The 17,349-nt window shown below is 29.8% G+C and overlaps 1 protein-coding gene across 3 annotated transcripts in view; it reads right to left on the bottom strand.

Moving 5' to 3' along the window:
- LOC112686341 (solute carrier family 2, facilitated glucose transporter member 1-like) overlaps window positions 1–17,349 on the bottom strand; it is a 59,114-nt gene that overhangs the window by 3,357 nt on the left and 38,408 nt on the right. For all 3 annotated transcript variants that reach the window (XM_025558567.1, XM_025558576.1, XM_025558584.1), the window contains 3 exons: window positions 7,790–7,888; window positions 5,072–5,291; window positions 777–910 (listed from right to left, as the gene is read on the bottom strand). In XM_025558567.1, the coding sequence (XP_025414352.1) occupies window positions 777–910; window positions 5,072–5,291; window positions 7,790–7,888 (453 nt within the window). The remainder of the gene's footprint in view (window positions 1–776; window positions 911–5,071; window positions 5,292–7,789; window positions 7,889–17,349) is intronic.

Genomic DNA, 17,349 nt, shown 5'->3' with positions numbered 1-17,349 from the left:
TAAATAAAATAAATAAAAAAATTAAAAAACAAACGTCAACGAATTGGCTTCCGGTTTTTGTTAGGTGTTCATCTGAATGGATTTCAGAATTTTTATTTTTTCAAATATTTTTCAACTAACGATATTGAACAACTTCTTTTACTTTTTAAAATTAACTTTCATTATACAAAACTAATTAGAGTAGGTAAGTAGACAATTATTTATAACCGTAATAATTCATTTATCAAGTATAGGTAACTTATGGATGAATTAAATTAATGTTTCAATATTTTACAATTTTTGATCAGAACAAAAAAAATAACTTTCAACTTAAATGTTAACTATAATTGGTGACTCTATACTTAACTTTAACAGATTTTCATGATTATTATCTAAGTTTCTTATTCTATACAATTTAAATGGTTTCACTCTACAAATAAAATATGATAAATGATTCACAGATCTTTTGGGTAGAATATTATCTAACTGATATTCCACTATAATTTTTATAATACATTTCTGTAATGACCTCTGTTTTTTTTTTTAGTTTTTTTTAACTAAATATTTTCATTTCAACTTTTTTTAAAAAAAAACACGAGTTACCTATTTTTACGTAGGAAAATCAAATAAGATATGTACGGGTAGTGAACCGGTGAAGCAAAATTCCGTAATTACCAATAAAATATTCGAATCGTCAAAACGTACTGTAAAAAACATTGAACGATGCTTGGACCTTTGGTTAATTTCCGTTTGCGAGAATTATAACTTAGACGGGCTTTATTAAATTGTATACTTACAGATCCACGGAGATTCATTGGAGAAATTTCAGCGAGATACATCGGAGCCAGACCAGCGTTAAGTCCTGAGTTGATACCGATTAGGAACCGTCCGATTATGATCAATTCGTAAGACGAATACATTTTCGAAACACCTAATGAAAAATATACGATAAATAAACAAATCTGTCAAATAAAAAATGCAGTTATAGCATTACTTCTGCTTTTTTAAATCACAAAATATCATTATGGATTCATTTAAAGAAAAAAATATTAATTTTCTAAATACACGTGAATTTAATTTAATTAAATTTACTATGTATGACTGTAGCTCAAAGTTTAATTAGTACAATATATTAGTACATAATAAGTATGAGATTATACATGGAGTTTAGATGATTAGTTTAATTAAACAAATATACAATTGATTTTTTTTTTTTTTTTTGTAGTGCATAATCATAATGGCTGGGTAATTAAATTAAATCAATATAATAACAATATTGCTTGATTTTTAATCGGTACATTCGAGAGGGTATCTATACTATTGCGTGGTAGCGATGTTGATATTGTAAAACGCGTTTTCTACATGCACGTTAACATATACATGATTTCGAATGTACGGATTGCATAGAGCTCAGCGGCGCGGTATAGAAACGTTTCGTTTCGATCACATTTAAATAAAATAATACTTAGAAGATTTATTATAATATTGTCCACCTTTTTCTCGATGTGCAATAGCTGCATGTGCTACGTGCATCAAAAGGACACCACGCCTTAAACGGTGGAAAAAAACCGTTTGTGGATATACCGCAATGGGTGGTGAAAGCATGTTATATTATTCGCACGCAAATCACAGGTAGATGGGAAAAAACAAATAAAACACATGCATATTATAATGTGCAATGATCACGTGTTGTTGCACAGTCGATTTGCACGATTCGAGTTTTATTACGCATTTCTATAAATGCGCCGAGTAAAAGTTGCGCAGTGATAACGAAATATAAAACATATATGTTTAATATACACGACGACTCGCGTTCAGATTAAGCTTCTGCCGACCATTCGGTCCGATAAACTTAAGGGACGGTTAACGTCGTCTAAAATTAAAAAAAAAAACGTCGTTTCAGGTACGCGACATGTCCAAGAACATTATGGATTTTATGATTTGCAATGAAATCAATAACGTTTCAAACAACCTTTTAACATAGTATTACGTGTGGTTGGTCGAGACGAAACGATGGTTTTAAGAATGCCACTTGAAGATTTGCGATTACAATTTTGACAATTTTTTTTTTTTTTTCGAAAGCTCCGTAAATTGTGTTTAATATTGCGTAGCGCGCAGAAAATAAAAATAAAAATATGTGATGAAAAATTGCTTACAATTCTTCCGAAAACGAACATATGTATTCATGTACCTATATGTGTGCACGTCAACAACGTTTTCTATAACACGTGTACATGAGTAAATGTTATGTTAAAAACTCTCTGAACTATATAATTCATAATGATACATACGCATTTATATATACATAAGTATCATGAGAATAAATAATTCATGAGCATCGCTTGTTACTGTACCTATTTCTAGATAATTTAATTATTTTTTATTTTTATTTTTCGAACTCGACGAAAACATGTGTAAATATTATACTGTGTAATGCACCAGAGGTAACTACATCCGCAAACAAGTAATAAATAAAATGCATATACGTGAAAAATATCCTTGGATTCGTGCTTCAAATTAATACCAGCAGTATGACTGACTTTCCTAGACAAGAGAGCAATGTAAATTCTATGCGTACACGGAGTGATTAAATTTAAAATTGATCAGGTAATACTAAAGTGGTTTCTAAATATGCATTCTCATTCGCAACTAAAAATATAACAATAGTATATAAAATCAATCCGACGATTGTTTCTTAATATCGTCTTATATAGACGCACCGTGTACTTTTCCACGTTTAAAATTATTATGCAGAAAAATAAACAATAAACAGTACGTACTATATAAGCTAAGCAAAATGTTCGTTACATAAAATATCTGTATGTTTATGTTAATAGTATATGGTATTCTAACGAACGGTTGAGTTTTTACATTCGGGTTGTTGAGCTCGTAGCATTTATAGTACCAACAACCGATTGAAGAAATAATAACATTGGTAACAATTGAAATGTGCAATTTGTCAAACCCGTCAAAACAAATAGCTTATAAATAAATGCAAGCTATTATGCTGTTGAACGATAATAAATCAAGAAAAACGAATTTATAAAAAATATATAATTTATATTTAATTACTACGTGACTATATTATCAGAACCCAGTGTCTTTTCCGCGTCGAGTTAAACGTACGTAAGACAAAAAATAAAATAAAAAATACCATCACAACAGAGCGGTGTTGTTTGACGAGTGTATAAAATATGAATGTGCGAGCAAACGACTTACAATGTCTTCAATGGACAAGTATATTATACGGGCAACGCGATGGTCAACTTATAAAAATAATATTTGTCCTTATACGAGCGCTAATAGAAATTAAAAAAAAAAAAATGTAAAAAATGTGCATAAAATAATCCTTAGTAATACGGACCCAATTAAAATCAATTGGGTGTCATTGTCAGGCTGCAATAGTTGACAGCCGTATTGTACACATAAACTGGCGCTAATGGTTTATCGTTAGTGGTAAATCCGCCGCATCAAATGGTATTCAATGAATTGACCTTTGCAATGTACTCCACATCATCGAACATGTCCCCTTTGGAATGAACCGATATATTGCAGGAATCCTAACATCCAATAATGACCGAATTATTAATGTGCACTGTGTCGGATTACACCGTTTAGTGGAAGTTTTACCGAATGCACTTAGTATATATTTAATACACGCAGTATATGATATGGATTATACAAATCATTATTCATATAAATATGCAAAATAAAACGTTTTTTTCGTCTGTTCATTTGATGTTCTTATTTCAAACGTATCGATTTTCCAACATTTTATTTAAACCGTAACGATTGAAATTTACGATTTCGTGTATAATTATATAAATGACGGCCACGATAGTTCTTTTTTATAAAAATGCGAAGAACTTCCGCGGGGAAAATCGATATAATTTCACGGATAGTCTTTCCCGTTCTTTTCTCCCTAGGGAATGGTTGTTTTGCACTTGTGTTTGGTGCAAATGCTAAGGTGTAATAGTACGAGGTTCGCGGGCGTTGTGTGGGCGGTAAACTATTGACGTATTGTCTGTAGACGATTATTATGTATGTATATAATATTATGTAAGTATTATTACGGCATTGTGCGATCGGAAAACAGCGCTCTCTTACAGTCAAAATTCAAGCGAGACCAGCGCCGAAAGGATTTGAAAATTTAATATTATATGTATATTTTATAATACAAAACAAATAAATTACCATAAAATAAAATAAAATGTTGAAATAATAATTGATGTTTTATATTCATGTTGTACTGTATATATATATATATCTTTTTAATAGAAGTAATTACGTGTTTTTAAACATTCGAATTATTTATTGATTCTTAGCCACTTACATTTTTTCTGCGGATAAGGAATAAAAATTTGTTTTATCATTGCTATACATTTATGTTCATATTATATGTATTATGCATTAAGTATTTTTTTTTAATTGAATCACGTTTTCATACTCGTTTATTTTATTTTTATTAATTTTATTAATTTATTTATTTATTATGTTACATAATATAATAATACATCATTACAATAAAATGTATTAGACTTTTTATATTCCAATTACAAAATAGAAGAGTAATTTCATTAGGTTATAAGTATGGTTAGTGGCGTATTCAGAATTTTTTTTTTTTTTTTTTGAGGGGGTTATAAAAAATGTAACATTAAATTTTTTTTGAATTTTGTATGTTTTTATTATAATCTATAGACAATATACATACACTAAACATTGTTGAGGGGATTTATAACCCCCTAACTCCTCCTTGATACGCCATTGAGTATGGTAATGGTTTTCATATTTTAAATAATAATCCAAAACTGTTGAAATTGCAGTTCAGTTGTGTGCATATTGAAAATACTTTATAATACAATATAAATATAATATATTATATAGTTATAATATAAAGTTGTGTTTGTATGATTTCGATTTAAAAGATAATGCAGTTTTAAAGAGAGAGAAAAAGTAAGTTAATGTTTAGAATTGTCGAGGTCTGACAACGTATGTAGTTGATGCGAAATAACTTTACGTATGTAGCAATACAGTTCACCAATTATTTTTCCCATTAAAGTATACCATGATTGTATTATAATACCGTGCTTACCTTGGAGTAGAGACGATACAACGACTAACGAGTTGGATACGAGTAAACCACCTTTCCGGCCAAACTTCTCGGCGACGATTCCGGTCATCAAACCACCGATCATACCGCCGAAACAGAAAATCGCGACAGCTACGGCCCATATCAGGGTAACTTGTGATTTTTCCACGATAGCTCCACCGTTTCTCTCCGATATCACGGAGCGAATCCAATTTTCGATCAACTGTAATGATAGAGACGAAATAAATAAAAACACTCGAATAAAATAAATAAAAAAAATCGTCACGCCGTAGTCGAAATGAGAATCACAGACATGTGACAACGACATTTAATTAGTTTCCTTGTAATGCCGTAGGCGTGGGATTCCAAATAACACAATTTGGTAATATATATAATGTCCAAAATACACAGGGTAATTTTTTTCTAAGTTACACACTATGGTAATTTAAGGTAAGCCGTAATAAAACTTCTTCGGCTTTAAAATTTAAATTTTAAACCAGCCATATTGAATTGGCTCCCAAATTCAGGTAATCAAAATTTTAAATAATGAATTGGTTTTTAATATTTTTACATTGAGTTGGTTTCATCAATATTTATTTTATAAACTCATTGGTTATCAAACATGTTCGAAAATATATTTAACTATATATTAAAATAATTTAAAATACAAATAATACATTCAATAGTCCATAAAAGTCATTCAAAATAATAATTTAACTTTTTTAACTTTTATATTTTAAGAACCACTCATTGAAAATAATATTGGGAGTCAATTCCATATTGCGTTTCATGGGAGCTAATTTAATATCCGATGGGGAACTTTACCTAATAATATTGGGACCAATTCAATAGTAGGCTCATAAACAGTTAGATAATGTAAATCGTTGATAATTACTAATTATAATTGTTAAACTTTGATACTGATTCACGATTACTTTTTAATAATAATAAAATTTCATTGTGAGAGAACATTTACAAAAAAATAACAAATTGATTAATAAAATAAATTTAAAATCAAAAAATGGTTAGCTGAAAATAGATACTTCTGCCTTATTTAAAATGGGGAGAAATATTAAATTATTTTTACTGTAGGAAATATAAAATATTATTACTCATAAAAAGTCTAGAAAAAAAAATATCAAAACCCAAATTATTAATATTTTCTAGATATTTACAACCAGAATTATTTTGATAATATCAATGGAGAAAATATTGTTTTCCGTCAAAGGATTTGAGAATTATAATACACCGATACATAGTTTGTTCAAATGAAAAAGAATGTCCCAGAAACCCGAGATCCCGTAAGTTACAAATACATCATGTCCAACTTAATAAAGAAAATGTCATCATGACGCGACGTAGTGATTTGCGACTCCCGGGGATCGAATTGATTAGAACATTTTTTTGACCAGATAAACCATACCTTTACGTCGGAAATAGGATAGAAACTGTAATATACGATCTCGTTGTGGTATGTAATGTAATAAATATGCTATGCTTTGGACTTTTCGAACAAACTGACCTATTCGTACGAAAGAAACCATAGTATATATTATAATTTTTCTTCTACCTCAAATTAATTTTTTCTCCCGTTAACCGCATTTTTAAAAGTAATATAAAACGATGTAATGGAATCGATAAAATATATAATATATATGTAGATTTACATTATATATATATAAAAAAAAAAAAATATCGATGTCAATGTATACGATACCTATTATACCGCAGAGACCGTAAAGTTATGTTTCCTGCTTATAGAAATCAAGTATAAAATATGGAAGCTATACTATACAAATTATACATACTCCTATATACAAAACCTGCTACATCGTTGCACATTACTAAAATCTAAAATATGCGCCGTAACTCTATAGGACACGGAAAATGCATTCTAAAAAGTGGTTTTGAAAAAACTTCTTTTTGAAGATGCATAAGTAGAAAATTAAAATAAGATTTATATCAGAAGGAATCATGTTGCCTAACAACGAACCGTGCTTCAGTATCATACAGCCATCATGCATGCCTACCGACAACGTGACGGGTTACTACAGAGGTTTATTTACGAATGGCCACACGGGATACATATATATGTACATTTTTTTTTTTATGTATACTACCAAGACGTTTTACGCCCGTGCACGGTTCAGTTAATACAGCCAGACCGCGTAGGCAGAACGAAGTTTGGAGTTTCGTATTCGCTGAAGAGGAAAAAAAACATGATTAATTGTTAAACATAATAAAAATAGGGAGAGTGTGTGTGTGTGTGTGTGAGTAAAAGATAAGAAGGGAGAATTAAGTCTCTGAAATCGATAATTGAAGGTGAACCTCGTGTGCACCGACCATCACTAAAATGGATTTATCTGAATAGCCGTACCAGCCCGAAATGATATCAAATACGCATGTGAATACGTTACGAAAACTAAGTATGCCCATCAAAAAACGAGTAACCCCTAAAAGGACGTCTGCGGTAGTGGTTTTTTATCTTTTCTTTTTTTTTTTCATCCACAACATTCCTCTTTTCTATCCTCCCCCCCCTCCGTGACGATGTGATTCCCACCAATCGAAAAGAATAAATTACACTGACAGGGGTAGGACCCGGTGGGGCACGTTGACGTTTACGAGGTACGGAGAAATGAGTGAAAATACCCGTAGGCTTATGGGTAACGTACAGTGTTATTATATTTATTATGTGTACTCGAAGGTTAGCCGTCTACTTACCGTTTGGGGAGCGTTAACCACGCCGGTGTTGTATCCGTGTTGGAATGCGGAGCCAAAAGCCGACGCTATGATGGCAAACAGCAGTCTTCCGTTCAAGCCCTGTAACAAAGAAAACGCAGGTGGTTGTTGTACTGAATAATGCACTCGGTCCGGGGGGAACGACGGTGTGAAGACGCGCGTGGTCGCGCAGCACCAGCAAGATTTCAGGGTGCGTGTGCGCATGATGTGTACGCCGTGTTAGATTTTCACGACGATTTGATTAAAAAAAAATAAAATAATCGTCCGCTCCGAAACGTTTTCTTACTGCACTATGTATATTGACCGTAAACGAGACGGATTTCACGAAAGCGCAGCTGCAGAGAACGCGTTCTCTTGACGCGGATAGAAGTTCTTTGGGACTGACGACAACCGAAGCCGAATTGAAATCGTCGTTATACAAACGGTATCGTTCGGCTACAAGGTGCATTTATCATACTCGCACGTTGTCGTAATATTCAATATTGTTCATTATCGATTTTAAACTTATCACATTCCCCGTGTTCGTCCCGAATATAATCTGGGATTTTCACGCCGTTTATCGCTGTAGCGGACCGGTTTAGTTCCCAACGAATCGCCGTACAAATATTGTGTCGAACAAATCTCCAAGCCGAACAAATTTTTGTAATTTTGATATTCTGTTGTATTACGATACATACACGTCAAATATCAGGATTGTTAATATTTCAAATGCACGCATGTACGCAAATTATTTAGATAAAGGTTTGGGTGGAATTTTTTTTTACTTAAGATAAAAATGAAAAAAACATTTTTTTTTTTTAGAAATTAATGGCTTATCGAATAAGTTTATAATTTTTTTTTCATTTTTTATTCGAGCAATACATTATCACTAACATAACATAACATGTAACATAACATAAGCATTGATTTATCAATGTATATGTATTATTATAGTTGATAAAAACTTGATCAAATAAATTATTTAAGTTTTTCACTAATGTTATTTTTGAAACTATAAGTTTAATGTTTTATGATAATATACGCAATACAAATTAATTATTTCAATCTTATTTTTCTCAAAACTTTCTCTTTTATTGTTTTATGGATTTTATAGCTCTGTCCACATAATCGTTAGTGAAATATTCATGTAAATTATTCTAACTATTTAAATTTCCATTTACACGTGAGGAATGTGATAGATTAATCAAACAAAATTCTTAATTTATTCAAAGAAATCTGGGCATAAAAACAATCAATAAGGCTTTTAATAAGACGATTAATACAATATTCTCCGAAAAGTAAATTTCGATTTTAGGTGTGAGTCGGTGTGATTTGATGGGTGTTATAGATTGACAGACTGTAATCCGACTCGAAATATTAATAAATAACATTTTTATGTCAAAAAGGTGCACATGATCTACGATTTGAATAATTCTGTCGGAAAAATGATTATTAAATATGTCCAAATAATATGTATAATATACATAAAAATCACGATAGTTAATCGATTATCTTATGATTGTATCCTACAATATATATCACAAAAACCATTACGGTTTAATTTCAATAATATACCTGGTAATTATTATATATCACGCTGATTACACGGGCATTACGTCGGTGCCTACTTAAATATTTATAAAAACATTTTAATACAATTACGAATCCGCAATTATACGACACATGTGCAACATGAATAGTTTTAGCGAAAAGAAACTCACCCATACAACCGCGTAATAAGTGTATCAAGAAAACGAATTCTATATTATTGCGTATGTGTGTGTGGTAGTGGCGCATATGTTTAGGTATGAGGGGGCTATTTTCCATAATTGTATTCATAACGAGGTGACAAAACACGTAAAGTCAAATAATTTATATGGATTGAATGGAATGAAATAATATTACACGCAAACTGGTTGCCGACACACAAAGACTGGTTTTTTTGATAAAGTTTACTTGGCCGTCTAGTGTTTCACGGTCCGGCCCCTATGGAGCGGCATAGAGAATGCATTTTTTATAGTTCCATCTCATTTAAAAACTCGTCCGTTAAATCCCCATCGTATGATATTATAATGCATGTAACCGCGTGCACGAGGATCACATGGTATTAAATGCAGTTTAAAAATTAATGCAGGATTTTCCCAAGCAAGCGCGTTTTATGGCCTGGTATACATATGATAATGTGCTGTCCAGAATCCGAAAACCAAATATAGCGTATCATTTAAACGATTAAAACAATAACGAATAAATATAAAAATTATCTATGAAATTAATAATTCATCATAAAAAGATATATGAGATGGTTTATTTTTTATAAAATTTATATTCATTCTAATGTTTTTAATATTATAATTGAAAGCATCGTAGACGAAACGCATATCTATTATGTACCTACATCAAATTTTAATATACATAATACAGTGATACTAGCAGTATATTATTATATCAATTAAATAGATCGTTTTAATGCGCGTACCTCTTTATATCGATATTATTTGCTCATGAATATCACAATTTTAAAATTAAAATTATTTATCACTATTTATTTATTTATTTTACTTAAATTCAGAAAAACATATATTACACGGTATCTTTTGAATTTTGAAATATTATTTTAACACAGTGTTTCTAATAATCAGCGATATAGACGTCTTTAAGAATTTCATCATACTCAGTATATACGCTGATTTCTAAATAATGTTTACACTATAAATAAAGACGTTAAATACGTTTTCAAATTGTATAATAACATAAAATTATTTTCGTTTTTTTCAACGGCTATAAAGTAATGGAGGCTACTAGCAAATCCGATAATGATAATAGCCTCTATTTAACATTTTTATATTTTATTATTTTTTTAAAAATCCAGGGAGATGCAAAAGCAACCCTTTGTACTCCTCTCGTCGAGTTCATATTGAAGGGTATATGAAGGTATATGCTGTATATCCATAACAAATATTATAAGGAAATATGTAAAATAATGTATTATGTATACAGTAGGTATATAGTGAGTATACGAGTGGAACGGTATCTAATAGACAGAAATTTCCCTAATATACTATTATTTTAGTCATGAGTCAACATTTTTTTATCTTTGATTTCACATATTCATCGTGAAAAAATAAATTTGGAAATAAACTTGAAAAATATATTGTATATCAGTATGTACCACGTTAAAGAGTAGGTAGTAAAGATCTACTTATTGTTTTTGAGCGACACGAAAAATAATTTGTTTAGGTTTTTATTTGTGGAAAATGGCATACGCTCGAGGTATTTTTTACCTATAAATCCCTGCTTATAATCTTAATTATGAATAACGAATTTAAAAATAGATGGACAGTTGGAAAACATTACTGTCTAAAATAATACATTTAACCACCAATACATACGCATGTGTTAATTATGTTGATAATTTCTAATCTGGACTGTTTTGACATACACAGTTAACTTTTACTGCACAGTTGAGATAATATAGTAGAACTTTATTCTTCCACAAAACCAACATTTATTATTGAATTCAGACAAATGTAAAATATAAATATTGGATTTAACTAAAAATTCAATGACAAAACACGATTTAATCATTTATGAAATTATTTAAAATTTCGGTCTGTTAAAAATTTGATTTAATTATCCAGTTATAACGAGTAAATTATTTTTTTTTAATTGGATCCCACACGTGTACGAGTATATACATATAAGTACATTATCGAATCAGAACGCATTTGAGAAACATTTGTTTACGTTTTATATATATATATGTACCTACACAATATATAATACTAATTGAAACACTCGGAATTGCCCCATGGACACTCGTATTTTATTACTTTAGATTAGAGCAATTATTATTTCGTTAAAATAAAAATGTTTAGGTTGAAAATCGGATTGTATGTGTATGCATTCTAATTATATTCATTTTTATTTATTTATAATGTAAACATTTTCATATACCATAATCGATAAATACTATATAAAAAATCAACATATCAAACGGATACAAATATATTTTCTTGGTAACCGATAAAAGAAAAAATTATACATCTAGCATTTAGACTCTTAAAAATTCGATATGTGAAAATCTTTTTCTAACACATCCATTCATACGCAGAGCAGCGAGTGAGCGAGTAGTATTTGAATATTATACACATTTGAAGATTATGTACATCGTTTACGCACAGGTATAAACATACACGTACATCTGTGAATTAAAAAAAAAAAAAAAACGATGGACATGCTATTACATAACGCAAAAATTGAAGGATCCAAACAAAAGGTCAATGTCACGGTACGTTCAGTATATGATATTATTTGTACACGTACGAGTAGTGAGTGAGGTGTACATAATCGTTGCCCGGTGTATATACATGTACGCGTTTTGCGATAGTGCACGCGGTATAACGTAACCACCCGTAATTATAATTATATAATACTATAAAGATTTAATCGATACCGATTTACTACAGGTTAGGCGTTTACGCGTTAATATCATTTCGCATCTAATCTGGTAAATTATTAATAAGTAAATAAACATAGCTAATGTACCTAGGTGTAAATCGAGCGTATATTATACACGCCCACCACCGTTGTTCGTCGGAGACCTTTATCCTACCACATAAAAAAACGACACATCGATTATTTGCCATATTATAATACAATCGCATATTATATAATTTATTGTTCATTATTTGATTATAATTAACTGTTATGTTTTTAGGTATTTGATGACTTTTTATTTATTATATTTTAATTTTATAAAGTGATCCGATGTGAATTATGAAGAAGAATGTAGGTACATGAATAATTTCGGCAAACGAATACGTAACATTTCTACACTTGTACGTTTTGATATATACAGCGATTAATACGATATGAAAGCATTATGCTTATACATACATTTGCACCTAAATATTTATACACACACACACACATCATTGATCATTTATTATACTCAGTCAAATCGTTTATATAATTCACATTCGTTGCGAGTACATGCGATCGTATTTTTTATTTTATTTTTTTTATGATTTCATTAAAAGCAAAAGAAGTATTACATATTTTGTTTTTTTTCTTGTACATATGTACATAGCGCGTTGTATAACTCGTTCATTAAAATATTATATACAAATATAGAATATATTATTATGTTTGTTTAGTATAGGTCGTATTACTGAAAAGAGCCGGAATGAAAGAAGTAGATATTAATATGAACGCAGAAACACTAGAAATCATACGATATATTGCAGTACGGTTCTTATGCTAAATGTGATTGTTTTTTTTTTTTCATCAACAACAATAAAAAAGTTAAACCGTACATTGTACGTTGTCCATATGCGATAAAATAATAAACGATATCATGTAAAAATAAATAATAATTATAGAATATTTTTAACTGCTAGTAATTTTTTTTCTCGAACATTTTTTACGATATTGTGGCCATGTGCACGGCGTTTAGAGTACAAGGCATGATTTAATTAATTGGTTTTCTGTAAAAAGTTATACGTCAAATGAAAAAAATCTGACCGGGTTACGCTCAAGCATTTAAAACCACTATTAATCAAAATCATTGTCTCATCGACATAACGACATTGAGGATAAAATTATCATCATAATTACCTCTTTCGTTATTAGTTATTCTATATATATATACATTATAAATTTGTTAAAATTTGACTGTATTTAGCTAATGTTATTGTTTTGAATGATGGAATAGAATATTTTATTGTATTTACTATATATTATTCTGTTGGTGAACCAATTTAGATGTTTGTTTAAATAAATAAATAAATCATATGAGTGGGCGACTGTGATTGTACACGATAGTGATGAACGAAATATGGCGGCTAAAATAATTGAGAAAAAAAAACGAAATTTTTACGAGAGGTAATGATAATTGGTTAATCGATCTTTTGGAACATAAATTAATTATACATAGTAACTATATCTATTCAGCATTAATATATATTATCATATCATATCATAAATTAATTAATAAAATAAATTAGTTTCATATAGCGGACAAGCTAAGAAAATCGTTTATAAAAGTTTATCGATTAAAATTAATTTAAAAAATATACTATTACATATTATTCGGTCGTCATTTTGACAAAGAAAATAATGTAAGTACGCCCGAACTGTTTGTTTAAATGGATAAGAGTTAAAATTTTAATTTGACAATGTTAGAAAAATCCATCGACCAAACGACTGCGCTTTCCAAATTTCTGCTAAATTCTAAATTCAAACGCGATTGAATGGTCATAACTACAAATTTTTCATAACTTTTTAGACTGATTTTAAAGTGCACTAGGACGAATTTAATTTAAATATGATTGCTTAACAGAGTCGCTTATCTTACCAGCATCGATAAGTAACAATACAAACAGTCAAGATGACTGCAGCAACACTGAAGGTCAAACTAATCATCAACGCGTCCTAATGCTTTTTGATTATAATCAATTACCGGTCATTAAAATCAAAGAAAAAAAATGTGAATAAAAAGGAACTGATGATTTACATTTTTTACTAACAATTTACTAATCAACTGGGAAAAATAAACACTTTTAAAGCGCATTTACAACTATAAATTCCGTATTCGATTCCGTTACGAAATTAATGAATCAACTTGTTTGGGTTTACGTAGACTTAATGTGTTTTAAGAAATGTATGTGTGTAGTAACATTGGTGTATTTAATATTGGTTTTCGTCAGTAATCGACTATTTCTGTTTGTTAAGTATACAAATTATAGTATTATATATAATGCGATAACAAATATAATTAAAGTTTTCGATTGATTTATCAAACGAGAGAAAATATTAACATTAATTACTTTGAAATATGAATGTTTTACAACCGGTGCTGATGGATCATATTTTACCAACCCTTTTGATTATATATATATATGATTTGGGCGTACATAATCGATTTCACGTATTATTTAAAAAAAGTGAAATTCACTTAAAAAAATATTTAAACATATTTCAGTCGTGATGTGTTAATTATAACACGAACCCACTGTTAAAAACAAAAATCTTGTAAATCAAATAATCACAATTGGTTTTCATTTCAACGGCAACTATTAATTACTATTAAAATAAAATCGATTAAATAAAAATGTTACGCGGCGTTTGATAAATTTTCTTTTTATATAAAATATTTAAATTGAAATAATAGTTTCACTTATAAATCAATAGTTCCATAATATTAACATTGCTAATCATCGTTTTGTAAACTTAAATGACGTAAAAAGTTAAAGGTCTAAAAGCGCAATTGATTAGGAAGATTAGGACAGATATTTCCTAATTTGAAGAATAATTCATCTGTGGGATTATTTTCTTAGAAAACTCTCTATGGTCAATTAAATTAATCTTAAAAGTTTCTCTCCGAAATGAATATGTATGGCAGTGTATAAAAATGAATATTATAGTTCATGAAACATGATTGTTCTAATCTAGTATCATATATAATATTAAAAAATTATCAATTAAATTGAATTTCTTAGAACAATCGAGATGTCCACTTTCGTGTTATCATAATTGCATAAAAATCGATAGTGATAAGTTCGTCTATCTAATATGCCGTAAGTACCTACGTGGTAAATTGTAAACCCGATTAATAATGGACTGTGGTGAAATTATACAGATTAGATATTATAAATCATAAAATGGATTTGAGCTGTAAAGACATGAATTAAAAAAAAATAAAAAAAATATTTTGTTAATCTGTACCTAGTTAAGAATGTAGGTTTAAAACGTTTTTTATAGATATTATTGTTGTAAGTCGTAGAACTGATTGTATTATATACACAAAATATAGATATATTCGGTTACGCGTAATTTAGTATATACATCACGTTAATTTTATAGTACTGTAAATTTATACATTGTTATATAATTTATTTAGGTTTTAGACTCTCGTCTAATTTCCACGGTATAGCATTTTTATTATACATTTACGTCGCCAACAATATTAAAAACAAAAGGATCTGCATAAGAGCTGTAACAACACGAAAATCGCTAGAAAATCTCGAGCGTTAAAAATGTAGAATACATGTAAGACCAACGCAATCCCATCCCGTTAAGATTAAATATACTTGAAGTCTACGACACGTTGAAAAAAAAAAAAACCAAAAAATATCAACACGTGAACCATTGTGTGGCAATATTATATACGTATATGATGTGAACGCGTGTACATATATTATGTACATAATGGTAGTTATCCTAAATCAATTACAAACCTTGCGCTACATAGCCACCGAAGCTTCTCAAACGACCATTGTGTCATCAAAGCAGAATTTTATTATTAGAGAACTAGAAAAAGCCTGCCTACCTATTATAATAATAAAAATAATAACAATAATAACAACGATGATAATAATAATGATTTTGTGTACGAATATAATTAAATTCCGGCATTGTCACGGGCATGAGGCAGGCAGAGACGTATTTCGTACAATAGAAAATATTGGAATAATGAAAACTGCTGCAGCCATACCACGACGAGTACCGACCTGAAGCATACAAACGATTTTTGTTTACATGTGTGTACGTATAATATATATAAATGTATGTATAAAAGTGGACGAGGCGCCAAGTTAGGCGGACGTGAAAGGCCGTATAGAAACTCGAAAAAAAAAAACAAAACGTTATGTGAACCTAGAACAAACATCAAAAACCGTATACCAACGCATGCCCAGTATTTTTTATATAGATTTTTGTGTACTCTAAACGACGCTCTAGCGAGTGTTAATAATGTATTTATTCAAATGTTTGCAGCACGAGGGCAGGGGTGACCAACATTTTTTAAATAAATATCGATTGTAAACTTGCAAAATATTGAATTCGAAGAACGATTGCTTAACAATCAAACGGTGGACGATATACATCATACGTTTCTGAAGCGATAGTTTTAAAATACATTAGAATGGAGTTTGGTATCTTTATCTGGTTGACACGAGTCGATTCGGAGCCCGAGTGTAATATAAATATACAATATTTGAGTCACTGACTGTTAAAATAGAAAAAATGCTTTTGATATTCATCATTCATTTTTGAAATGGTGAAAATATACAAATTGGTTGATTAATGACTGAAAACACTAGCACTAATAAATTAAATATTGAAAGTCAGCTTTTAAGTCATCTGTTTGGCAGTTGTACATTTATTATGTATGATCTGGACAGAATAAAAATAAAAATTAATGAAGAAATTTCTAATGTGTAAGAGCAAACGTTTTTCTTCCGGAACGACCACGATTTTAATTTAATAATGTTTGCTCGACTCAGAAGAAGTAATAGTTCATAAAAACGAGTGGGCCGTAAACCACACGTCATACTTCCGTATGAATTTTTAAGTTAAAACACATATAAATCATACTATACACAATCATGATAAAATGCGAAAACGCGATTGAACATCATAATAATCCACTAGACTTCGGTTACCGATTCAAACATTATTTATAATGACGAATCAATTATGGCAACGGTTGTGATACGCGCAACATTTTAAAACCACGCATGATCCTCGCATGGACAATTATCGCGTTCAAGAGGCTTCCCGAC

The sequence above is a fragment of the Sipha flava genome, unplaced genomic scaffold (genome assembly GCF_003268045.1).
Source record: "Sipha flava isolate LNK unplaced genomic scaffold, YSA_version1 108_pilon_pilon, whole genome shotgun sequence".
NCBI classification, from domain to species: Eukaryota; Metazoa; Arthropoda; class Insecta; order Hemiptera; family Aphididae; genus Sipha; species Sipha flava.
The sequence above is the reverse complement of the archived record's forward strand: the minus strand, read 5'-3'. Positions and strand labels throughout refer to the sequence as shown.